Source organism: Cynocephalus volans, chromosome 12 (genome assembly GCF_027409185.1).
Source record: "Cynocephalus volans isolate mCynVol1 chromosome 12, mCynVol1.pri, whole genome shotgun sequence".
Classification (NCBI taxonomy): domain Eukaryota; kingdom Metazoa; phylum Chordata; class Mammalia; order Dermoptera; family Cynocephalidae; genus Cynocephalus; species Cynocephalus volans.
In genome coordinates, this window is record NC_084471.1 from 22,679,413 (window position 1) to 22,707,054 (window position 27,642).

Consider the following 27,642-nt stretch of genomic DNA (forward strand, 5'->3'; position numbering starts at 1 on the left):
TTCCAACATCTGAGGCTCTGTAGGCTCTGTAAGTGCTTGAGTTGAATAAATAAGATGCTGTGCCCAGCCCACTCTGGAAGAACTGTGCCCAAAGTATGAGGATAAGGAAATTTCCTATTCCCTGTTGTAGAAGAAATTATAGCTTATTCAGATCACAAAGAAATAGGAAAAGGTGCCCCCTTACCAATATTCTTAACCTATATGGGTAAATGATTAAATGTGTTGGCTAGTTTTAGGAGTTTAAAAAAAAAATACATTTTAAGTGACTTTTCTACTTTCTAGAATGGTACTTCAATGTAATCCATTCTTACTGAGCTTATATTATGCATACAAGGCACTCTATTGGGTATTATAAATACAAAGATAAAAAGGACACCATCTCTACATTTAGGAAGCAGATAGCTGGCTCAAAAATTAAGCATGAGAACAAGTAACTATTATGAAGTCTGGCTTGAGGAAGTAACCGCTTGAGCTAAAGCCGACCCTAAGTAACTATTATGAAATACAGTTAAGTGCTATGCACAGGATATGGAAAAAGTATGCTGGGACCAAGCGATTATACAGATAATCCCTAGACATCTGAGAGGTAATCTTAGATCTTAGCGATCACATGATGAGCTAGCTCAGCTCCATCTAATAGAACCCTACTGCCCTGGCTGTGTGACGTCCTCACTGGGCTGGTTAGATGAAGACACAGGAGAAAGAGCTTGGGAATCGGAAAGACCAGAGCTTACATCCCAGCTCTGCAAATGATTACCTGTTTGACTCTAGGGATGCTACTAACCTCTCAGCACCTTTATCTGTACAGCAGGCGATATGAGGAAGTGAGAGATGTGGAAGTTTTGGCATCTGAGAGATCTAGGTTCATTATCTTAGATCTGTGATGAGGGCCTAGTCCTAGTTTTCTCATTCATAAAATAGAAACATCAAGGAAATACACCTCAGGGGTTGTTGTGAAGATTATAGATAACGTGTTTAGGATTCACAGCACGGGTAGCAGCACAGGGAGTAGTAGTGATGATGATGATTACTGGCAGGGGGACAGTACCCTCATGAGGTTGTTGTGAGGATCAAATGAAATAATTAGTACATCCAGACAAGAAGGGCTTTTAAATGAAATAGGGAAGCAATTTAATGCAGAGAATAATGGTGGTTCATGAGGTCATAATCTCTTTAAAAACTCAATTGCCTCATGAAGCACGAGCTTAGAATAAGTTCTGGGTATTGTGCATGACACAGCTCTTGTGAAGAAACCAATGCTCTAACACGGATTGTGAACTGAGACTCACCTTCACGTCCACGGAACCCAGGCAGTCTATAAGGAGAGACACAAAAGGGTCCAACATTTCTAGGACATGTTCACTTGAAGACTTGATCTTGGAAGTCTTCAGACTTAGATGAAGCAGCTAAAAGATTTAAAAAAGATATTTCACAGTGGTTTCCTGTAAGACCAGATGAGTTAGGTAAATGTAAAACAATTTTAAGACACAAACGAGGAATGTTAAGATGCTTCTATCTGAAATGACAATAATTTTTAAGAAATCTGCCTGGGAGAGTCTCGGTAAGTCAAGAAGGTGAAAGCTCACTGTACCACTGAGATGCCAATTCCATTTACCAAATGGTTACCCAGAGCCTACTGTGATTCCAGGCACTGGCTTGGGACACAGGACACAGCAACGACCAAGTTGAGCATGGTCCCTGTCCTGATGAATCTTAGCCAGGAAGACAGACTCTAAGGAAATAAAGTGTAAATGCATGGTGCTTTGAGAGTTCTGCAGGGATCTGGGCAAAGGGAAGAGAGGGTGGTGAGGTTCAGAGGCAGGAAGAATATGTTCTTTATTCATTTATTTTTTAAAAAAATTTTTGGTAGCTGGCTGGTATGGAGATCCAAACTGACCTAACTGGCCAGCCTGCTTTATAGAACTGAAGGGAAGCCAGTGTGGCTGGAATGTGTGCTGCAGTACAATATGAGGCTAGGACCTTGTAGCCCAAATGGAGGACTGGACTCTCTCCTAGGAAAAAAGGGAGATTTATGGTTTTAAAAGCGACCATCTTTTTAAAAAATTCAAAGTAGTTTAGAGGTGCTCATGGGCAAAGCAACAGTGAAGCACTAATAAATATTAGGTCAGAATCATTAATTCTGGGAAAGCTGTATCATCAAAGTAAGTACTGGAGGAGAAATAGTAAGTGTGCCAATGCATCTCTAAAAAAAAAAATTCTGTAATTTTCTTATGGTAATGCATTTCTAGTGGAAATGAGCAGTACTGGACATTCAACAGAGGATTAAAAGGTACAGATTTCTTGAAAGCATCGTTTCATTTTATGGTTAATTCTTACCCGAAGCCCAGACTCAATAAATATGTGCATGTTGGTTTTCCTGCTCACAGCAGCTTTCTGTCCGCCTCGAACTGGAGTTGGGGGGAGTAGAAGGCAGCTCTGGGGTGGCAGACGCGGATCTGGTGCAGGGGCTGCTGGATTTCTGTCAATCACAATGGAATGAAAAGTAGGGCAAAGAACTCTGTCAGCTGCATTCCAACAAACTGAGTCTAGCAGTAAATAATGTACTATTTGCTCTGGCTTTTCCTCCTTGACCACAAGACACAGAAGAGATTATTAGGTTGTTGATCAAGGTTACTTGACAATCCCCAGAAACAGAGGTGAGATTGATAAACGCACATTTAAATTAAGATGAACACCCAGGACACTCCCTTCATTTGATTTCTGAAAACAAATGCCAAGGAGTCTCTTAGAATACAGAAGCAAATTCCAAAGGAAGTTTACAAATATATAAGACATTTAACAAATCTTTTAAGGTCTGAATCTCTGCTTAATTAGAACAAGAGGTATATATTTAAAATCTATACTAACTTTGATTCAATAAATATTTAAAACAAAATGGTGTCAGAAAAATGCCACAGTTACCCCACTCATAAGAAAAACAATCTCATGTTGAAATCTATCATACCATAAAGTAGTATCATCTAATAACTCAGATAGTTTTTTTTACTAAAGCAAATTATTAAATTAACCCACTTAAGAGTTAGTAAGAACTGAATGTCTTGTCAGAAACAATCACTTAAAGAACAGTTTAGTTTAGTTTAGTTGTTTCAAACTTACTTTTCTTTCTCTGTTAAAAGGGGAAGATTTTCACTGACCAAACCATAACTGAGCAATAGAATGGATTCTGCTGTCATTTTCTGATTTACAATTAATCCTGCTATGATTCGGCGTAAAGTTTCATGAACTTTCCGGGCCAGTTTTAAACTTGTGGTATTTTGTAAGATCTAAAGGCAAACATACCCCATAAATATGTATGGTTATTATGTGTCAATTAAAAATAAAAAATAATTTAAAAAAATAAAAGCAAATATAAATATCTTGCAGAGAGATAACACAGAACTCCATTTTGACTTGCTATAATGGTAGTTTTATATGTTTGCTTTCTAATATATGCTTTTTGTTCTAATTAAAATAATAAAATTTCAAACATAGATATAACATATAAAGTAAAAGTTACCCATAACCTCGACCCCAGAGAGAACCACTGTGAGCATTCTGTGCGCCTCTGTATTTCCTCCACTCCCTCCCTGCTCCCTGCTGGTGAGGCCTCAAGGCACACTGCTGGAGATATGATGTGAGACTCCTAAGATTTCAACTGTCTAAGTGCATTACAGGAGGTGACTTATAGGCAAGCACACACACACAGAATCAATAAAACATATGGTCACTATTCATAGGAAACCAGGCGAATGAAGTGCTGCGATGGTCAAGCCTCAGGGTTTGATATTAGTTATTGGGCCAAATCAGAAGAACTTAATGGGAACCCAGAATCATCAACCTCAGCAAAATACTCAGCACTTCATAGTTTTATCTTGCATAAGATGCAGTATTAATAATTATTTTTAATAATTATATTAAAAATATATTGACTTATTTATAAAAACACCTTTATTAATAATATATTTATTTTTATTTATTTTAATATTATTTATAGGATAAATAATATATTTATTTTTAATAATATTATATTTAAGTAATAATTGTTATTATTTTTATTACCTTGGAGGGACAATATAATACACATCAAAGATATATATGTTCTGTTGACTCTTTTTCACCCTCAAAACATATCTAACATTCTTAAATCATGCTCAAATGAAACTAAATGCATTCTAGGAACAATAATGGAGTTCACCTGGCACCAATACATTTGGAACTACAGTAATTCACATCATTAGATAGTGATTTTTTGCTCTAGTTTTAGTACATAAAACTGTTATAAAGTAATTAACATTTATTGAATGTTCACCCTTGCACTAGGTACAGAAAACAATAGGAAAGTGGGTAAATTACAGTCCCTTCTCTCTAGAAAGCAGAATGAACAGTGGAAAGCATGTGAGCATTAGATCAGAAAGATCTGGAACTAAATACTGACTTTCCTCCTTAACCATGCTCCTTTCTACCTCCCAAGCCTTAATTTTCTTATCTGTAAAATGGAAGTACCATCAACCTCATAGGATGGTTGTGCAGTTTAGAAGAGAATGTAGCAGTGCTTAGAACATAATAGATGTTCAATAAATACCAGTTGCCAATCTGGGAGTAGCAATCTGACTCTAAAGGCTATGTTCTTAGCTGCTGGCTTGATCCAGCTGTAAAATTCACCTGCACTCCAATTCTTGTCGCCTGTCCTTTCACCTCTCATGGTTATACCAGGGACTTTGAATCTTGGATTAGAGTACCCAACTCAGGGCTGTCACTTAGTGGCCATATGGCATTGGTGCACATAGTACCAAAGGAAATCATGGGGCATCAAATACAGTATTACGACTTGCCCTGCAAGGCTCCTTTCAGGAACTTATAATATTAAAGTGCTGGGATCTCCTGTATTGCATTCAAGTCCTTACCTCTTTTAACGGAAGGATAAGTTTTGTAACCTGATCTTTTCCTACAAACTTGCCCAGGATTTCATAAGAATCATAACTCTTGCTTCTTCGCGCCTCCATGACTTTGGAGAGGATCTGCTTTACTTCCTTCTCTTCAGCAACAGCACCAAACAACTCATGGTTAAAAATCTTAGAAAGGAAAAGGACAAATGGCAATTATGTGCACTCAGCAAGATATGGTGACATAAGCAATCTTTGGAAAAAAGCACTGGTACATCCAAATCAAAGGAAAGCCAAGTTGGACTGGATTGCAATTAGATGGTGGGAATTTCTATTAGACTTCACTTGTTTTCAATGCTGGTTAAGGACCAATTACTAAAACACAAATACATACAGAAACATCTGAAAGTTCATATTAGTGGGAAACGAGAAAAATACTTCACTGATGTAGATATATAATTGTATAACTATACAAACAGGAACTTCTTTTTTAATATTAACAAAGAGCAGCTTAATTTCCCTTCAAGACATTCTCATGATATTTGCAACTTATCAAAATTAACATAAATATTTAAATTGAGATTTAAAATGTTAGTGCCTACATTTTAAATAGATGTACAAAAGGTTATGTGGCAGATTTATTCTTGTCCTAATTCTAGCCACCAAATTATTACATTATCCAATTTCAAAAGTTGATTATTAATTTTCACTACTATAAAAAAAACTCTGGTCAACATACTTTAATATGAATATAAACTCCAGACCATATCCCTGATTACTCCTTTAAAACAGATTCTTAGAAGTGGTTGAAACATTTTGCTCATTTCTAAAGGTCTTGATAAACAATGCCAACTTTCTTTCCAGAAAGACTATAGCAATTTGTGATCTACTAGCAATGACAGAATACCCACCTCACTTGAGTCTTAGCTTTTTAAACCTCTGTTAACCTAAAAGATGACATAAGACATTATTTTCATTTGTATAGGCTACTATTTCTTATTTTGTGAAATGACTGGTGTCTTTTGCCTACTTTAAAAAAAAAGTGAGATTCCTTTCTATAAATCTTACCTCAATCATTATATCTAAACAAGAATCCAAATCCCCAACTTGGAGCTTGTTGGTGAGGCCTTGCAGCAACATGCAAACAGTGAAAGTTAGCACATGGACCTAAAAAATAGTAAGAATATGAGTCGTTAAGAATACCACACTGGAAAAATGTAAGATCTAAGAAGTACTGCAAAGAGAGCACTCAGTTTATACTTCTATTATTGCTGGGAGAAGCTTTGAGAAATGACATATACTTATGTCACTATGCAAAATCCTTTAACTGAATGATCGTTTTCTACAAAAGATACTCATATGCACATCACCATACTTAGGATCTATTATTGTGACAAAACCAGGCCAGTGATTTATGAAGAAAGGCACAAGATTCTTGAACTTTCAAAACCAACCTGTGAATTAAGGAGCTTGCCAATGTTGAATGCAATCAAAGCTGATACATAAAGTGTTATGAAGGAAACTCATTAAGTTTCTGCCCTCAAAAGTAACCAAGCTAATGTTCAAAGAGCTTATTATGAGGTAGGCAGTATGTGAATATCTCACACACATGAGGGTACTTCAGAAAGTTTGAGGAAAACAGAATTAAAATATAATATGAATCTCTCCATGAACCTTTTGAAGTGCCCTCGTATCAAGTCATTTATGCCTCATCCATCCTATCTATGGTGCAGGTGCTATGTATCAGCGTTTTTCACGTGAGGAAGAGGAGGCACAGAGAGGTCAAGTAACTTGTCCAAGGTTACATGGGTAGGAAGTGGTGGAGTCAGGATTTGGAACCAAGTGGGCTGGTACCAGTGCCCCAACTCTGCATCACTAAGCTATGCTGCCTCTCAAGCTATTTGCATTCTTTATGTTGCTTCCAGTGCTGTAAAATTGTCAAGGTCAATATCAGAAAATGGTTACAGGCCAAGGAAACACACTTAGTTGCCAATGCACAGATTGAATCTTAAAAGCTTAGTTTCTTATGTACCTATCTGTGATCTTTAAGTACTTTTACATATTTAAAATGTTTGCTGTGCACTTTATATAATTTTTAAAAGTGGTTTTTTGGGGGAGGTGATGAAGACTGACACTTGACGAACACAATTTTGGTAGTCTGTGATTAATACTAAAACCCAAATTAGTTGCTCTCTTAACCCCTATTTTAGTTATTTTAACAAATGATGGAATAGACTGGAAGAACAGGTTGTTAGAGAGACTAGGGCTACTCATTTAAATAAATATCTCAGGTGCTCCTTAAAAATGTGTGAATGAATCCTGAAGGACAGAGATGTATCATATTCACCCTTGTATGCCCTGTGCCCAGCACAGCACCTCACACAAAGCAGCCATGAAATAAATGCTAGTTGAAAGACCAGCATAAAAATAAATGCTGTCAGTGGCTCTGGTTCCAGAAAAGATGGAGAAAACACATTCTATCTACACTGTCTCTCCACTGAATGCAGCTACAAGACCAGGACAGGATTCATGGAGCAGCTATTGGAGAACACCAAAATCCAAGTACACCAAACTTGCAGTGAGTTTACCCCGTTTTCTGTCCAGTATCTCCCAGCCAACGTGGAAGTGGGCACAAGGATGTAGAGACAACTCTAGGAGAAGCCCCTATTCTGACTTGAAGAGCAGGAGAAGGATCTCATAATGCTCCAAGAGTGAGGAAATCTCCTGTGTTTTTTTATTTTTTATTTTTTCCTGTTTCATTTCTCCATTCTCCTGCACCCTAGCCCCACACAACGCTGTGGTGGTGATGGCAGTGGCCTGGAAATGGGGACTGGCAGGAGCCACAATGCTGTAAGGGGAACCTTCCTCTCCATTCACTGGAACTGCAGTTCTGAGAGGGGGGGCCAACTCTAGTTGCTTTTATAATTCCACTTGAAGTGGTGAAATGTTGATTCTCAGTAGATTAAGTATGTATATGGTAAACTCTAGAGCGACCACTAAAAAACCCTACAAAGAGAAGGAATCAAAATGAATACTGATATTTTTAGTGTGTGAGACTTATAACCTAAAGAATAGGAACCTTGCCTGTTCACACATAGGATATACCAGGTAAAGCTAACTACCAGGAGTCTTGGCTGTGTACTCAAAAGAATAAGCTGCAGAGTTTCCCAAACTTTAAATCACCCGGGGAGCTTATTAAAATGCAGCTTCTGTAGGTCAGGTGTAGGGCCCTACACTTCTAACAAGCTGCTGTCCAGGGTCACACCTGCAGCAGTGAGAGGCTAGATAGCCATGTGACTACTCAGAGGATTTTGCATTCTGCCTAGTGCTCTTATTATTTTTATAACTTACGTTTCGACTCTTCACAAATGTCTCTGTTCTTTATTGCTCACATCTGTGGCAATTTAGTCTATACACATTCAACAAGAATTTTATTAAGAACTCAGAGAATACAAAACTTGATATCAAGTACTTTGAGAGAAAAAGAGGAGGTCATGTAACTCAGGCCTATAAGAATCTTTGAAAAAATCAGATATAGGAGGTTTTTAAATAACAGATTTCTTTAATATTGATCAGAAACTTTTGAATATTGTTGGTTGCTATTTCCGTGGATCACCTTTATTAAAGATAGAATAGACCCAAAGTACCAAGACTGACAGTGTTCAAGCTGCAAATATTGAACTCCAACCCAACTTGAATATAAAGCTCATGATGCAATTTACCTGATACCCACGAACAAGGGTAGTCTGTAATTCTTTTAAAATATACTGTAGGAAGTGGACACCCAGATCTTCTATTATTTTTGCAAGAGTGCTGCGTGCAATGTCTCTGATTTCCTGTGCTCTGTTCTTGAGGAGGGCACACACTTTCAGCAAAATACTAGAACATGAAAAGTCGAAAAATGAACATAAGAAGTCGAAAAATGACTAATCAAATAAACAGAAACAAATAAAAATATAAATATCCTTTTGTCTTTTATTTACTCATAGTCCAAACTTCCCAGGTAGGATTCTAAATCACAGCAAATTGTGACAGTACTTCACCTCTTCCCAACAAAAGAGATTTAAAAATCAGGAAGAAAAGACCCAAAAACCAATTTTTGAGTTTCACTGAACTTTTCTAATTTGTCACACAACATACCTTGGCAGATTAGCTTCCATAACTTCTTGTGGAAGAGACTGCATTAGTTTAACCATGGCAAAAGCTAAAGGAACTCGAACCACTTCCTCATCATTCACGACCTTTGACTTTATAAGCTTGTGTTCTTCTTCCCTTTTAGTCTGTAAGAAAAACTCATGTTAAACTAAAACAATAATAAATGGATCAGGGATCTACGAATACCGTGATCTTGTATTTGAAAGACAAGCTCTTTTTGTAGATCTTAAGCCCATTTCTAAGTGTAATGTCTTTAAAAACAAATTAAATTGTGCAATTTGAGAATCTTCCTCTAAAAATTATAAAAATAATAGGAATAAGAATGTTCAACTTTTCAAAGGAGCCGCCAGAAAAATACAAGCCAAGTTTTCACTGATGTGGGTTAAGACTGCTGTGAAATATAGAAAGCACATAAAATTTGTGTCAATTGGGACTTTCAAGTGTTAGTGTAATGTCACTGGTACATAAGAAATATAGTGCCTCAGATAAAGATTTATTTATGAATATACAAAATGACCCAGGCAATATTCTACACCAGGACTTAGCAAAGTTTAAGGGCCAGATAGCAAGTATATTTGGCTTTACAGTATCTGTTGAAGCTACTCAAATCTGCTGCTGTAATGTAAAAGTAGAATTAGACACTATGTAAATGAATGGGTAAAACTGTGATCTAATAAAACTTTATTTTCTAAAACAGGCTGCAGCCCAGCCCATGGGCCACAGTTTACCAACCTTTGTTTTACACTGAGAAGGAAAGGCTTGGCTTCATGAGAATGCACTGCTAAATGTTATCCCTGTTAACCAGGGGAAAGATAAATTGAGTAGTAGACAAGTGGCCAAGAAGTAAAAAAGTAAAACATACTCTAATTTTTAATAGCCTTTTTTGGACATGGGAGTCTCTTAATATCTACTTTGAAGACAGAAAAGGATATATCTACCATATTAAAATCATAAGAAGGAGGGGGCATTACTGCCTACCTACAGCAAGAGATGAGCCTAAAGCAGAGGAAATAAGAGGAGGGAGGTAAACTGTGAAATGTTGAGATAAAAGGAAATCCAAAAGTCAATCAACAATTGTTAAGAGTCTCAGCTAACAGGGCCACACCAACATCCGAGTTCACAGACCTGCTGGGTCCCAAATAGAATTATTACCGTAGATGCAAGGCATTTATGTAGCCTGGGTAGGATATCCCCAGTTATGGTTCCATGGATATTTTTAATTGTTCTCTCCAATTCTTCCTTATTCCGAGGAAGGAAAGAGACAGACTTTGTGATACACTCGGATTCCTTAGCTAATATCCCTGCAGAATCAGCTGGATCAGGGTTTCCCAGTTCTTCGTTGTCGTCTGACAAACTCTTACATGTATTTTCCTTCTCTTCTTCATCCGTGTGCTCTAATTCCATGGCTTCATGCCCTGGTATCTCAATCATGTCTATTGTATCTACATTTAGCAAACAACAAAAGCCATCTTAAATCAAATAAGGAAATCATACAGTTGTGCAAGGTAGTCTTTTACACTAACACTCAACATCCAATAAAAAATAACTGATCACCAACTATGGGCAGGCAAGGTAGTGCTGGTGAAATGGCAGGAAAAGAAAGGGCTATAGATTTGCTTTCTCACAGTTTAGAGTCTAAAAAGGGATAGAGACAAATAACCCGGCAATTATGCAAGTCCAGACTTGACTCAGCTAACAAACCATGTGACTAGTCAATTAACTTAACCTTACTAGATTATGGCTTCTTCACCAGTGAAATGAGGATGGCACCTATCTCGCAAGGCTATTGTGAGGACTAAATGAGATCTATGATTACCTAAAATATGTGTCTGACACTTCACTGACTTTCAAAAAATGGTAGCTATTAGTCTTTATTTCATTTACTAGCTGTGTAGGTTTGGGAAAGTTACTTTATATCTCTGAAACTCAGTGTATCATATCAAAAATATGGGGTAACTACTACTAAGGTTCTTGTAAGATTCTGATAAGGACAAATGAGATGTCTATAAAAGCCTAAGTAGAAATAGTTAAGGAAATTAAGTATTTTAATTTTAGAAATATTTGTTTATGCAAATTGCAAAATGCATATTCAACTGACTGAAAAAAGTAGTGCAAACTGAGGGCCAGAAGATTTCTGTGTCTTTAGCCAAAATAATTAGGATAAATGCCTTGGCCCTTTTGTGTTCATTCTTTTCTTTATTTTTCTGTGCTGGCTAGAATCTCTAGTTCAATGATCAGTATAAGCAGTAGTAGTAAGTATACTTGCCTTTATTCTGGATTTAAATCAAAGGCTTTTAAATCTTTTACCACTGAGTATGATGTTGCATTAGGTTTTGAAAAGACATCCTTCAATAGGTGAAGGAAATTTCTACTTATTCCTTGCTTTATAATTTTTTTTTTTCATGAAGAGATATTGAATTTAATCAAATGTTTTTCTTGTGTTTACCTAGATGATCTTATGTTTTTTGTATGCTAATGTATTAAATTTTATGAACTAATTTTCCAATATTGAACCAGCCTTGCATTTCTGGAATAAACCAAACATTATCATGTTTCAATGCTGTTATTGATTGTGAGCTCTGATTTGCAAATATTTGGTTTAAGATTTTTCTATTTATATTAATGAATGAGACTAGTAATATTTTATTCTCATAGTATCTTTGTCAGTTTTTGGTACGAAATTATACTAGTTTTATGAGTTAGTTGGGGCTTCCTCTCTTTTAATAATTTGAAATAGCTAGTATAAGGTTGAAATTATCTGTTCCTTAAATGTTTGGTAAAACTTGCCTATAAGACATTCTATGCCTGCTGTTTTCATTAGGAGATGTCTAACTACAAATTCAATTTCATTAATTGTTAGGGATCCATTTGGATTTTCTATTTTCTTCTAAAGTCAGTTCTTGTATTATAATTTTCTAAGAATTTGTACATCTCACCCAAGTACTCAAATTTAAAAATACAAAGCTCATAACATTATTTTTGTCTTTTTCACTTAATTGGGACCCCTTTAAATTCCTAATACTGTTTATTATGCCTTCTATTTTCATTGATCTATCTTGTCAGACATTTGCCAATTTATAATCTTTTCAAATATCTATTTTTAGCTTTGTTGAGCCTTCTTATTGTATCTATTTTATACTTCATTAATTGTTGCTCTAATTTTTATTTCTTCTTATAGTTTTTATGCACTCATTTCTTAATGCTTTCCACACAAGGAGATAAAATTGGATTTCTATGTAAATAATCTAAAGCTCAGATTTTTCCTTTACTAGTATAATTTAGATTGGCCTTCTTTATAGTTAAATAATGTTTTATAAGAATACTTAATCATCTGTTTTAGCTTCCTCCTGACTCATTAACTGGCCAGTGCTATAAGAACAAAAAAAGAGAATAAGTTGAATTATGCTATCTTCAACTTGTGATCATAAATTATCCAAGAATAGGTGGAAATCTGGTTTAAGAAAGCTTTAAAAACTTACTTTCTTCATTCTGAATTTTTCCCATTTGTTGTTCAAGAGTTTTGTGGTCAAAGTGAAATGCCTCTAATACTATTACCAGCAAACTGTTTTAAAAGAAAAAGATCACAGAAATGTTCAGTTAATTATCAATATCATTGGACTGTTAAAAGAAGAAGAAATTTAAAAACATATAAGCATAAAAATTATTTTTACCAGTATTTTTAACTTTAACATGCATTAGCATAACCTCATAATATTAGGGAAAAATAAATTGAGTTTATAAAAAGACTAACTCAGAGAATAATTTTAAAATTACATTTTTAAAAACAAAACAAAAATAAGAAGTTTGACCATACCTGACACCCAACTTTTGATTGATTTGTCCTGTCTGTAACACATGAATGAAATGTTTCAAGTAATATATATATGCTGACCAAGAGAGATGTTTGCAAATAGCTCCAATAACCTCTGTAGCAGCAATGGTTATATTTTCATGCTGTAAAATAAATCAAGAGCATCACTGTAGAACAAGTATTTGCTAATAAAATACAAGGCTAACACAGTATATTAAAAAGCTTAGACATCAGGTGATCAGTAATTATAGAAAGGAAAGAATGTCCAAGCTGTACTCCATTCCCCCCCAATCTTAAAAAAATTGCTATCAATTTAAAGAAACGACACCTTCCTTTAAAGGATATTAACATATTTTGGACTCTTTCCCACTCAGACCTTCCTGATGGGTTCTACCACAGACAGCGAATGAAGTAAACTCAATGTACAAAAGTTAGCAAATGTCGAAAACTACATATTGCACTGCTCAGCACTCAAAAATACACTGCCTCAGACAAATCTCTTTCAGGCCTTGATGGAGAACAGGGACTAGATTTACCTTCATACCTTAAATGAGAAAAGTAGACAAAATATATGAAACAACAGTTTCCAGAGTTTAGACATCAAACAGAGCAGGACAGTGACCTCTGAGTCTTTTAATTATGTCAATCTACTGCATGGAGAGAATTGTTAGGCTTCAGCACAGGAGGGGAACCCAAGAGAGCCCAGTGGTCTTCCTGAGTGAAAGAAAGAGTTGAGGCTATGGTAGCTAGAGTCCACAGGGCAGAGTACCAGAAGAGAGCTCCACAGAAGGAAATCTACACAGACAACAAGCCCCCTGATTCTGATGCTGTGAATTGATCAGTACACATGAGTAAGGAAAAGGCGGGAAAGGGAACAGGCAAAACAATCACCAAAGACCATATAAGAATGAGAATAGTTCATGCTTCTATCAGCCAAAGTGAAAACCTCACAGCACTGGGTATTCAGGTACTCAAAAAGGTAGTGCCTCAATAGCAGGGCCAAATTAATCCTAGAATAAAGGCTGCTGCTGCCTTAAAAAGTTTAAAAGCAAGCTTCAAAAGGACTAGACTATTCACAAGTAACCTAACTACATCTGAGAATAATTCTCAGGAAAACTTAAAGACATATAAATATACCCAGCAACTGGTAAGGTAAAATTCATAATGTCTGGCATCTACTAAAAAATTACCAGCCATTCTAAAAAGCAGAAAAATATATCTAATGAGAAGAAAAACCAACCAGCAGAAAAAGACCCAGATATGATATGGATGATATGGATGTCAGAGTTAGCAGACAAGACATTAAAATAATTGACCTAAGTATATTCCATATGATCAAGAAAGGAGAGGAAAGCATGGTGAGGAGAGATATGGAAGATATAAAAATGGTCTAAATCAAACTTCTAGAGATAAAAAAGATAGTTCTGAGAGGGAATATATACTGGATGGTATTAATGGCAGATTAGACATTGCAGAAGAAAAGATTAGTGAACTTGAAGACACAACAATAGAAAAATGAAATAAAAGAAAACTGAGAAAAGAAAATGTCTAAAAAACCCAAAACAAAATAATACCAAAACCTCAGTGAGTTATGGGACAATTTTGAGTGGCCTAATAATAAACACTGAAGTCTCTGAAGGAAAGAAAGAAACCCAAAAACACATTTGAAAAATAATTGCTGAAAACGTCCAAGTTTGACAAAAACTACAAATCTTCATATTTAAGAAACTTAACAAGCCCCAAGCACAAGAATCACAAAGTAAACCATACTAAGGCACATTCAGAATCAAACAGCTTAAAAACTAGCGATAAAGAGAAAATTTTAAAGGCAGTCAGTAAAAGAAAAATATATTATATGCAGAGGGAAAAAGTTAAGAATAACTTCTTGTTGGAAACAATATAAACCAGAAGACAGCGAAGCAACATCCTTAATGTAATAAAAAAAAAAAAAGCTCAATCTAGAATCCTATACCCAGCAACATGATCTTTCAAAAACAAAGATGAGCAAAGACAAACAAAAGCTGAAAGAATTAGACGCTAGTGGACCCGCACTACAAAAAATTGAAAGTAAGTACTTCTGTTAGAAGTAAAATGACATCAGATAAATACCTGGATCTACACAAAGGAATGAAGAGCACCAGAAATTATAAATATGTAAGCAAATATAAAAGACCTTTTCCTTATTTTTAAAGATCTCTTTAAAGATAATTAACTTATATTGTTTCCAACAAGAAGTTATTCTTAACTTTGACCCTCTGAATGTAATGTATTTAAAGCAAAAATAACACTGATGTACTGTGTGGTTTAAAACTAATACAGAGGTAAAAACCTATGATATAAATACCACAGTGACTAATAAGCCAACAAAGAGAAAATAAAATCATACAAAAAATCCAATTAATCTAATAGAAGGAAGAAAAAGAAAAATTGGAACAAATGAAAAATAAACAAGATCATCGATTTAAACCCAACCTTCTTAAATATCATAAAATGGTCTAAAAACCAATTAAAAGGGACATTGACAGATTGGATAAAAAGCAAGACCCAGTTCAATGCTATCTACAAGAAGCCAACTTAAAATGGAAAGTCAAAAGTAGGTTAAAAATAAAAGTTTAGAAAACAATATGCTACACTAACACAACGAAAACTAAGCATAACTTATATTCCCCATCTGCTCCTCACTTGCATTATAATGCCACCAAACTCTGACTTTGTTGTGCTTACTGGCTTTTTAAACTGGAATTTAAAAGAGCAACCTTTTAACTACTTAGATAATTCTTTTAAACACTTTCGAATATCCTGAAACAAAAAAGGAAGCCTGTTGTTGTACAAAGCCATGTAATCAACAGTATAAATTTAAGTCACAAATCCCAACATTACTGCAATTAGACTTGAATTTCTGTGATCATTTAGTAATACTGTCTTTTGTTAATCTGCTGAATCAATAAATCTTTATCCAGTCTTCACCATGTGCCAGGCACTGTTCTAAACAGTGTAGTAAAATGGTTAAAACAGTCCTAAGTTCAAACACTAGTTCTGACTCTGTGTATCTCTGAGAAAGTCACATTAACCTCACTTATTCGCCATTTACTCTCCTGTAAAATAGTGGTTAAGAATAGTCCCTACCTCATAGGGTTGAGTTGTGGTGAAGATGAAGTATGATTACGTACTCAAGTACTTAGAATAGTGCCTGGTACCTGGTACAGTGTTAAAGGTAGCTATTGTGTTATTTCATTCTTATAAGCCATTTGGGAAAATAATGACTGCTGATCAGTAGAGTTTACCAGAATAAAAGTATGCCATCTTAGTAATGTGATAATTTCTAGGAGGGGAAATATTTTATGGTTGGCCTTTCTGAGCTAATAGTAGTGAAAATACAAACAATGCCCACATTTATATAGCATTACTATGTGCCAGGTACAGTTCTAAGGGCTTTAGAACAATTCTAAGCCTCTAATTACGGTAACAACATGAATATGGATGCCACCAACTCCATCTACATTTTGGGAAGGTGTGTCATGGTATGGATAGAAGTTTATTGGTTTCCAGATCTAATGCCCTACCTTGAGCATTTTCTCATCAAAAATTGGAGTCATGGCATAAGGCATGATGTAATTCTGGAGAGATTTAGAAGACAGCACAACTTTGCCTTCCATCAGCTGTTTTGCAAGTTTCTTCAAGGCTCTTGCTCTTCTGTGGATCTATGAGTTAGATAACATGTGAATTAGTTACTGAATAATCTCACCTACAACCAGCTCCATTTCAGTATCATGTTATTTTTCCATGAAAAGACTAAAGGAGTGAAACACAGTCATGTGTTCCATACGCAAACACCTGTGGCTTTATTTGCTTCCAGACACATAATCCATAGCATTTGTTTAACAATGGATCCCAAAGCATTTAAACTTCTTAGGAGAAGGCAGAAAAAGGTGACTGTTATTAATTGTGGTATGTGATACAGAAATCAGACCCCAGTAAATGATCACCTTACAGGCAAATACGACTAACGATCATGAAGATCAAGGAATGAGAAGCTTTAAACCTTTTGGAAAGTTAAAATATGTCTTTTTTTTTAAATTGTTTTGTTTCAATCTCACGTCAATAAAAACAAATCTAGCAGCTAACATTTATCAAATACTTACTACATGGCAGGCATTGTTTTAGGTGCTTCATATGGATTATCTCATTTAATCTTCATAGTAACACTTGGAAGTGGTGTTTTTATTAGTCCCTTTTACAGTTGAAGAAATTAATGTTGAGAGAGGGTCAAGTAACTTATGAAGGTGACATATAAGTTGGTGGAGTCAGAAATTAAAACCCAATTTATTTGCCTAATGAGCTAAAGTTATTAACCACTCTCCCATACTACCTGCCTAGAAAGATTGCCCTGCCTCCTCAGTAGGTCCCGTCCCTATTATTCCCACTGAAGACATGACAAAGGGTAAAATATGTCTTTCTCAATGAGGCAGAATTGTTCAAAATGCTTATTTTGTAGGCAGGAAAAGCAGAATTGTCTTCTACCTGAATGTGCTTCATGTTCTCAAAGAAGTCCATTTCTGGATCATGGTAATGAGTAAGCTGTACCAGGTCTTTAAATTCCAGTTGATTTGGAAAAGTTTGAATTAAGCAGGAAAGTATCGTGGTGTAATCCTGTTGAACACTCTGCAAATATCAAGTTGAGGAAAAAAAACACTTTATTTTTCTAAAAAACTTTGTTTCCTTGATAATATGAGGAAACACAAAAAAAAGACATAAAATCATTAAAAAAGTACATTTCCCTGTTACAAAAAAAAAAAAAAATCAAACTATATAAAATCAAAAGTGACTGCTCTCCTTTCCATTCCCACTCCCCTGTTAAAAGTTTTGTAACTATTTACACAATCAAACATTTTAATTAAATGTACTAAACCTGACTGCTTTTCTACAAATAGCAGAAGTGGGAAAACCAAACCAAACCAAAACTCAGGTACTACTACCTAGTACTTAAAAGACAAAGTTACAGTACCTCTGTCTGGCTTTTCAACCCTTTCCTCAATCTCTCCAGGAGTGAACGATGAATGATTTCTCTATATTCTCTCTCTGTGACGTTCAAGTCAGCTAGCTTTTTAATGATACTCATCAAGCACATGCTGGCATTATCACTTAAAGACATATCTCCTAACTGGAAATAAGAAAAAAAAAACCCCCAAATTATTTCCTGTAATAACTACACTATGTAATATTACTTCCCAGTGAAAGCATCTACAAAATTTTGTCACTGTTCTATGTGAAAATCCCCCCCCTTAAAAAATGTCTTATAAGTATTTCAAACCTAAGGAAGAATCAAATGTAGGGTTGTGAAGAATATAATAAATGACTGAAAAATCATGCTTACTGAGAAGCATCAATTTCAGGAAGTACTGTGAAATGTATTTGCTAAGTAGTTTTACTTTTCAAAGCAAGCAGAATAAAAGGTTCACTAAAGCCAGTTTTCAATATTCAATATCAGGTAATTAATGAAAATGACAGAGAGTTGGCTGGTGTAATTTTGGTTAGTTGCTCCAGAGTTCCTGGTTTGAGAACTGTAGGTAGTAAATATAGAAAAGGTAATCCCAACTAGGCAGCGATTTAGCATTCCTTCCATTGAAATTTGACATAATATATGAAGAATGAGCTCCAAATTGGAAGATTATTTTTTCGTATACAGGTTGAATATCCCTAATTTGAAAATCCAAAATCCAATATGCTCCAAAATCCAAAACTTTTTGAGCGCTGACATAAAGCTCAAAGGAAATGCTCACTGAAACATTTCAGATTTCAAATTTTCGGATTAGGGTTGTTGAACTTGGTAAGTATAATGCCAATATTACAAAATCTGAAAAAATCCAAAATATGAAACACTTCTGGTCCCAAGCATTTCGAATAAGGACTACTCAACCTGTGTTACATAATCTTAGTATCAGATGAATAACTATAAAAATGCCACAAAGAGATGCTACTACACTGTTAACAATAATCAAGGGTTTCATCTTCTCCATTTTTGGATTTTAGTTCAGTTCAGCAACATGGCATTTAAATTAGGTCACTGTATTAGGTAGTTGCATTATCAAAACAATAAAAAATGACTCATAAATTTTTGCTATTAAAAACCTACCTCCAGATTATAGAAACAATTATGCATAACTGGGATTAGGTAGTTAACATCCACGGTTTGCATTTCTTTAATATAAGAGATAATGGTCTGGAATGTTGCAAAGCGAACGTCAAAGTTGATATCATCAAGATGTCTTTGATCAAAGGCGTTAAGCTATAAGAAATATCATTGAAACCGTATAAATGAAGGCATATAAATCTTAAATAAACAAAAATGATAATACTTTGAAGTCAAAGAGAAATCATTTTTTCTTACCTGGACAACATCAGTAATATATTTTAATCCACTCTCAAAATCAGAAAGAGTCTAAAAGGAAAGAAAAGAGTACATTTGTTACTGAATAAAACCTTAACTTTTCTGCCCTCCTTTCCTCAGCTCCCCGCCCCCGCTCAAATTCATATAAAAAGATCATTCTCACACAAAGAAAGCTACTAATATGCTTTACATCTCATAGTTATCTTTTAAAGAAAAGGGTGATTTGGAGCAGAAATAAATATTACTAACCTGGAAAACTGTACAAAGCAATTGTCTTGACAACTTGTTCTTAATAACTGAGAAGAGTTTTGCTATAGGCTTGAGGAAGCTTGTAGGATCCACACAATGTTTTAACAAGTTTTGTACTGTCACCAGAATATCAACCTCTGTATCCTTAAGAAGAAATATTAAGAGAAATCATATTTTATTAATTTATAAAACTGATCAACTTGTACTTTACAGCACAGAAAATAACAAATTATGGATAAGTAAAAGTAGTAATTGAAAAAATTATTTGTCTTCTTAAAGTTTTCAGCATTTTATTTAACGTAAAACCCACAATAACATGCATAACAATTTCTTCCTTTAATTCTAACAGAGAATATATATGGTTCTGACACCTAATTTCTTCTACTGTCTAGTCAAGAAAGAGCCAACAAAATAAGCTTGCTGAAGAAAAATATACACTCTGGTTGTCTACAGATCTGTGGTCAGAGTTGTTCAGTATTGCCACTGAGGTTTTGTAAAATAAGCTTGAGCCACTGGAGGACTCTAATTGATTAGGATTGAAGTAGGGTTTGAAAAGCACATCAGAAACCTTGGCTAAGTTTTAACATTAAAAATCTGACTTTCATTTAGTTTTACCACTGTGATTCATATTTAAGATTATACGATGTACTTGTTGAGTTCCAGATTTCTTATCAAAATCAGAGAGAGGAAAAAAGACTGAAATGAATTGGAAGCTAAACAAAGGGGCTAACATACTCATTCTGTTGTGGTAGATGGCGATGTCTCCACCTCCTTGCCTGACCCTATTCCTATTCCTGTCCCAATATTTTCCCTCTATTTCTAACTTTTTGTTTCTGTATAAGGTGTGTTAAGTTCTTTGAGACACATGTATCACAGAATCTAACCCATAAAATAAATCTAGTGGTAAAGTGCCACTTAAAAGTCAAAGTAAATATTGTCCTGTGAATTTGTACCTGAGCAATATTACCACGGTGGAGAAAAGGAAGGAGAAGTGTAACAAGGACAGAACTTTGTTCTTTGTCTTTCAGAAACTTGCTAATCCTAGAGGAGGGAAAAACAAACACGTAAGGAAGATACACACGTTAAGAGTATTTCTCTAAGAAATTAAACTTCTTGTAGGAAAAACACAGTGACTGCAGACAGTTTTAACATTCCAATACACAGGCAGCTTTTAAGTATGTGTACACATATAAATAAGAAGTTTAACTCAGTTATTTCTCTGTGCACCCTCTTACTCCTCATCAGCTCATGGCTACTATTGTTTCTTTTGCAGTATGTAATCATGTAGGTAGATTATAGTGAACTCCAGCGCTATAACCTGGCAGTTAGTAATTTCTTATTTTGCAAGGAAATAACATTTTTAAGTGACAAGACATAAGGTATTATGTACAGTATTCCAATTTAACTCCCACAATAGCCCAGCAATGTAGGAATTATTAGCCCCATTTTGCCCAGAAAAAAACTGAGACTCAGTGAAGCTGATGTCACACAGCTAGGAAGAAGTAGAGCAGGTCGTGCAAATTCTGTTCTTTCTAGTGCCTAATCTCCTCTCACCATCTTTGCTCTACCATGGAGGCCTGTGATGAAATTTAATGACTACATTTAGCATAGTTTTCCATTTTGCATAACTTAGAAATATATTAGTATAAATAAAACACTGCAAAGAAGTTTCCAGAAGATTTTAATATATTTTTTGTTGATATTGTTAGAAGTAACCAAAAATAAATAAATTATCAACAACTAAGCCCTGTAACAGTTAATTTATAATTTAAGATAGAATTTCCTGTACTCCGATTTACCAATCCTGCCCTTTACAGAAATCACAATTATGTACTAGTAGCATTACTGCCAAAAAGACTCTTTAAAAGGCCTTGCAAGATGTTCTTGATTCTTAAAAAATAAAAACAATCTGTCCCTTTAAGCTCATTATTTTCATAAATAAAGCTAAAAAACAACAAAAAATCATGTGATGTCACAAAACTTAAAACTTTAAACAAAATATGCAAAGGCTAAACAAGGAAATCTATTAGTCTACTTTGGGATTTTGAAAAGTCTGTTCCCTTTAATAGAATTAAATGAAGGTAGATGTCATAAAACTGTTCTAGGCATCCAGCCCAGCTAGCACCAAGCCACTGGACGCCCCTTGGACTCCTGAGCCTGGGTGGGGTGGGGTGTGTGTGAGGGCACCCGAGGGCCTCAGCCACAGCCCTCCCACCTCCACATCCAGCCCAGCAAAGGAGCCAGCCAAGGCCCAGTCCCTCCTCCTTCCTTTCTTCCTCCCACCGCTTCACATCTTAGAATGTAAAAAAAATAGTAATAAATAAAAATAAATAAATAAATAAAATTACACAAACTAGTAAAAAAAAACCCCACTTTTCTAATGATTATTCCAGGAGAGAAAAAGAATTCTGCATTAACTTAAGAGCAAAGGGCATTTAAAATACTGAAAACTTTTTAGTGTCTTTTTACCACGTTCAAACAACTGAAAAACAAGACCAAATTTTAAAAAATATTAAAACCACAGTGCTAATATTATCTTGTAAGTACCAACATGTGACTTACTTTGAAAGAATGCCAAGTTCCTTACTGACTTGTGCCCTATTCTTTTTCTTTTTCACCTTTTCTGCGCTTATTGTGGTTTTGCTGAGATACTGAAGAATTGCAGATACATGAGGTAGAATTAATCTTCCTCCCATTGTGATGGACTCTGAAATAGAGGGTGATTAATGTTTTGATTTTAATAAATTCTCTTAAAGCATAATTGAAAAATATCTCTGTGATGATAGATAAGGAATACATTTAACTACTATAAACATCTAATTAAATTTCAACTCTAAACCTTAAATAACTCTCTTTACTCAAAATAGTTTTATCTCTAGCTAAATTAAAAATTTATATGAGAGTCCTGAGGCTTTATTTAAATCATTTTTGGTAATAACAAGGGAATTGCTGGGATAAAATGGTAGGAAGAACTCAGAGACATGACAGTAGAAATCATTTCATAATTTCCTGGAGGATAGTTGAGATTTCCCAGAAACTAAATAATCTGCATTCCTACAACTGCAAAGAAAATTCAGTTTATATAAATCAGTATTAATTCTTAGAGAAAAGAAACTTATGAGCATAAACTATTAAGAGAGCCAAATTCTACTGACTTTTTCTTTTCTGAGCAAACAGTCGCTACTCAGAAGCCTAAGAATTATTTGCTTTTTACAGCATACATACCATCTGCGTTTTCTGCTATGTCAGTGTATACGCATCCAGTTATTGGCAAGCTCAAAACTGTTTCTGTGGGCTCAAAATCTGGAAGGTTAAGAAGGTCATCAACTATATCCATCACAATACTGGCTGTGGCATCAGAGAGATTCTTTGCTGAGAGAATCGCAAAAACATTGGTCAGGATATCACATTCTGGGTGCCCAGGCTTCTGCTTAGCCAGAAAAGGAAAATATCTGCAAGAAAAATCATTGTAATAATCATCTTATTTCTTAATATGTTTAATTCTAAAAACATATTCCGTATGAATTTTCTTTTTCGGTGACTGGCCAGTACAGGGATTAAACCCTGGACATTGGTGTTATCAGCACCATGCTTTAACCAACCGAGCTAACAACAGCCAGCCCCATATGTATTTTTACACTGAGTTTAACAAATATACATGTATACAGTCAGCCCTCCAAATCTGTGAGTTCCCCATCTGTGTGGATTCAACCTACTGCAGATGGATAATACTGAAAGAAAAAAGAAAATGGTTATGTCTGTACTAAACACGTACAGACTTTTTTCTAGTGTCATTATTACCTAAACAATACAATATAACAACTATTTACATAGCATTTACATTGTATTAGGTATTATAAGTAACCTAGAGATAATATAGGTTCTATGCAAATACTACGCCATTTTATATCAGGGACTTGAGCATCTGTGGATTTTGGTATCCATGGGGAGTCCTGGAACCAATCCCCCACAAGCTACTAAGTGATAACTGTATATACACATGTGCGTATAGTGAACATTGATAAATTACTCAAAAGGGAAATTACTTTAAAATCTAACTTGTGATGGATAATAATCCTAAGCATTTTACAAACATTGTATTATTTGGGCACTGTATGAGTATTTCTCATTTAATCTTTATAACATCTCTATGAGGTGGTATCATCCTCACATTACAGGTAAACTGAGACTTATCCAAAGCTAATAAGTGGTAGCACTAAGATATGAACCACAGTCAAACTCTCAAGTCTAAGCCCTTTCTAAAAGAAACTTACTGAAGACAGGCTATTTTTCAATTCCAACCTTTCTAGAATGTGGATGTTTATAAACTCATAAAAACCTATGTACCAGAACATGGTAATTAGTAGTACAGACCAAAGAAACATTTGTTGTATCAGGCTATGCAACATTCAGAGATTACGATCATTTACTGGGGGAGGGAGATGAATCCATCCCCAGTAATGGAAGACTTACACAGAAGATACAAATACCCCTCTTAATGGAAATGTACCAAAAAGGGCAGACAGCACAAAGGCTTTCCAGCCAAGGGCAAACTAGCAGTTGTTATACAGTCAGAGACATAATCCTAACAATCAATAGAAAGGTCAAACTGAAAAAAATTCAGATAGTTTCGTTTTATCATTTCATCATCACTGGAAAAAGAGCTCAAGCACTCTAACATACTTCGCACTGACAAACTGATAGAAAAGTTCTAAGAGGTTACATTCATATATCTTCCTGTCCAACAAATATTGGGCATAGCCTGGGCAGACTCCAAGCAAGATCCTTTACACATCATCATCTCTGTTATTAATGAGGTTGGCCTGTTATTATTCCCATTTTACAGGTGGTGAAACTGAGGCTCAGAGAGGCCAACTTTGCCAAAAGAACATACAGTAGTGCTAGGATTTGAAACTAGATTTGTGTGGCTTCAGACTGTACTCTTAACCACTAGGCTGTATGTCATCTATGTTTTTTTCTGTCAGAAAAGGTGAGAAAGCTGCTTTCAACCTCTGGCTTAGTCCTAGCAATAACCAAGTCAAATCCAATCCAACCCCCAAGTGACCAAACTGTTTTTCTTGAACAGTGTAACTTGATGCCAGAGTACAACGGGCATGCTCCATGCTAAAGAGCACATAGCTGTTAGAAATTTCAAACACTCATTCAACAGGCAATGAATATCAACTAAGCATGGATGGAGAGGTATAACCCTTTGTGGAAGAAGATACAATGATAATGAATGAGAAATGATCTCTGCTCTCGAGAAGCTTTAGGCAGATAAGTTATGAAGACAGATGAGTACATTAAGGCAGTATGTGATGGCAGGGCCTCACCTGAGTAGAAAGCACTCAGAGGAGGAAGAGACTGAGCCTTGCTGGGGTCATGGTGGTTAGAACCAGAGCAGCTAAGAGAGTGGCCAGGGACAGTCCCAGCTTATTTTGGTTGTTTTAGCTTATTTATAACATCTCTTTTCATCCTCAGGAATGTTTCAGTTTGAACAATAAATTATATGATCACCCTAACTGGTAAGCGAGTTTTTGTTGTCTTGAGTTCACCTAACTTCTGAGACAATCTAACCTTACAAGTAAGCTTGAAAATACTGGCTATAGTTCACCTCTACCTGCATTTATGCACATACAAAATAAAATGCTAAACTTCTCTACAGATGAAATATCTTTAATATCTGATTGACACTTTGTAAACTGTAACTATACTTCAAAATCAAAATTTATCTTTTATTGAAGAGTAACATTCCCAATGAAGTGGTTCTGAAATATTCATTAATTCTTCCACACACAGCTATATATGCATATCTATTGCTATGGAGATTCTAAGGGAAGTCAACCCTTCTAGAGATTTCTTTCAGGTGAGTGTTAAATATAAAAGAAAAAAAAAGGTTCCGCTGCCTACCTCCTCTATTGCTATGTGGCTTCTATTTCCCCAACCAAAAAAAAAAGAGAAATTGCAGATGAGAATACAGTGACATCCAACAATGTGGCTCTATACCTTGAATAAGGACCCAACTAATATAAAACTCAGTCTCTTTCATGAAGTCTTCCTAGATGAAAGACTTTCATGGCTTATTTGCATAAAAATCACACAGCTAAAAAACTTTTCTCAAGTATGCATATGAAGTGCTGCTCATAAATGTTCAGTGATAAAGATATGAAGTAGCTCTGTCAAATGGGAAACAAATGAAAAGAGCTCTTCCTACTAGTAAAATAAACATGTTTTCCTGAGGAAGACAATGCCAAGGTTTTGGGTTTGTTTTTGAAGACCATTTAATGACATCACCGATGCTAGGATTTTAGCATTACTTGAATCAATAACAAAACTTTTTTTGATAATGAGAGCTCTATGTATACTCAGACGGAGTTTTACAAAGAACAGAAGACAGTGGTTTAGAAAATCTACAAAGCCTATGAAATTTTTCTGATTTTAAGTGGGAACCAGAAAAAGACACAGAATGCTAATTACAAATTAGCTTTTATTTTTAAGCAGGCAAGCAGAGAATGGTAATATTTATGTGATGATATAACTATCTGGTGTATTTCATATTCTGTTTCTCCCTTTGCCAGGCCAAATCAAACTGCTGACATGATTATTACACATTGGAAGAAGATCCCTATCAATTCTAATACTTCTATTCTTCAAGTTTTAATCAAACTGTTAAAATTGCAAAAATGTATTAGTTTTGATGCAATACAAGGGTACTTCAAAAAGTTCATGGAAAACATAGACTTAAAAGGTAAGTGGACTTTTTGAAGGCCCCAGTATATACTCTCCAATTTTAATTTACATTAAATTATGTTACTTCACCTATCTTTCCTTTTTTATTATTATAAATAATTCAAACACTCCAAACAATGTATCATGAAAAGTCTCCTTTCCCTACTACAGTTCACCCAAACCTCCGCATGATATGGTAACATTGTTAACAGTGTCTCTCATGTATCCTTCTAGATAATTTCTATTTCCCTTCATATTTATACACACAGGCACACACCTAAAATTATTTTTCCTGGATCACACTAAACAACTTGTATTTTCTTTAAACTATATATTTTGAGATCTTTCCATACTTTTACTCAGTTGCCTTATTCTCTTTTACTGCACCTAAAGTAGTTCACTGTATGAGAAACTAGTTTTGACTAGATTAGTCTAAAAATTTCACTTTTTAAAGGGGAGGAAGAAAAGGTTATACCTCGCGTTTCTGCTCCAGATACTAATTAGTTTCAGCAGAGGAGTAGGAGAATACTGACTCTCAGATCCAAGCCTGTTGATCTAGGAGACAAAATAAAAACAAAATACCAAACTAACAAACGGAACAAGCACAAAAACCACAGCAGAGGATTAAAAAGCCAAGGGACAGAAGTTAACATTTAAAGGACGGATTGAGGAAAAAAATAAAGGGACCCAAAATAACAGCTACACAGGAGAAAATGGCAAAGGTGGTGCACGGAAGTGCTAGACACTTGAAAGGAACCAAGTATTTTAAGTTTCAAAGGGTTCAAGCAGCTGGAAATCTTTCCTAAAATCAAGTCTCTCCTATAGTCTTCTTAGCATAACTACACCAGTTACCATCTCCAATGGTTACAACCAGAGAAATCAAACAAGGAAATACATAAGAACAAAAACACTTGCGGATTTTCCCTCATTCATGTTGAAAGCCAGAGGCAATGTTACGTGAGGTGCCATGAAGTTATGTTACTTTGCTTAAGAGATAATCATATTCAAATTGGCCTTAAGTATAAGCGCCACAGTACTGCAGAAACTAACTTTTGAGCTTTAGGTGGCAGTGGAGGCAAAAATAAAAAGTGTAATTAAAAAACTTCCAGAAGTAAAGAAAGACTTGATGTAAAAGAAAAGACCAGGACAAGCATTCAGGTCTAGGTGGTAGACTATGCTGGTGAATTAATAATAAAGGAAGAAGCAGAAAGTGTCCAGGAAGAACGTAGAAATCAAGGTTTACCTGGGGCCAAACTGCACCATGAAACACAGCATCAATTTCTTCTGTTCTGAACTGATAGGATTCCCAATCCAAAAAGATATCAGTTACCATTTTGATTCCAAGACGTCTTAAATTTTTCAGTGGGTTAATAAACCTCAGCTGTACCTGCAAAACAAAGACCTATTTTTTAAAAAAAATCTATCTA

General features: G+C 35.1%; 1 protein-coding gene across 2 annotated transcripts in view; it reads right to left on the reverse strand.

Moving 5' to 3' along the window:
* The window catches only part of UTP20 (UTP20 small subunit processome component), a 97,346-nt gene that overhangs the window by 12,399 nt on the left and 57,305 nt on the right, over window positions 1-27,642 (reverse strand). For both annotated transcript variants that reach the window (XM_063076343.1, XM_063076342.1), the window contains exons 28-48: window positions 27,459-27,602; window positions 26,691-26,770; window positions 22,712-22,938; window positions 22,049-22,193; window positions 20,440-20,527; window positions 19,487-19,630; window positions 19,238-19,288; window positions 18,983-19,135; window positions 17,855-18,010; window positions 17,371-17,511; window positions 16,413-16,550; window positions 12,853-12,992; window positions 12,518-12,600; window positions 10,191-10,480; window positions 9,024-9,163; window positions 8,606-8,762; window positions 5,952-6,050; window positions 4,905-5,072; window positions 3,118-3,284; window positions 2,338-2,479; window positions 1,290-1,406 (exon numbers count right to left, since the gene is read on the reverse strand). In XM_063076343.1, the coding sequence (XP_062932413.1) occupies window positions 1,290-1,406; window positions 2,338-2,479; window positions 3,118-3,284; window positions 4,905-5,072; window positions 5,952-6,050; window positions 8,606-8,762; window positions 9,024-9,163; window positions 10,191-10,480; window positions 12,518-12,600; window positions 12,853-12,992; window positions 16,413-16,550; window positions 17,371-17,511; window positions 17,855-18,010; window positions 18,983-19,135; window positions 19,238-19,288; window positions 19,487-19,630; window positions 20,440-20,527; window positions 22,049-22,193; window positions 22,712-22,938; window positions 26,691-26,770; window positions 27,459-27,602 (2,970 nt within the window). The remainder of the gene's footprint in view (window positions 1-1,289; window positions 1,407-2,337; window positions 2,480-3,117; window positions 3,285-4,904; window positions 5,073-5,951; window positions 6,051-8,605; window positions 8,763-9,023; window positions 9,164-10,190; window positions 10,481-12,517; window positions 12,601-12,852; window positions 12,993-16,412; window positions 16,551-17,370; window positions 17,512-17,854; window positions 18,011-18,982; window positions 19,136-19,237; window positions 19,289-19,486; window positions 19,631-20,439; window positions 20,528-22,048; window positions 22,194-22,711; window positions 22,939-26,690; window positions 26,771-27,458; window positions 27,603-27,642) is intronic.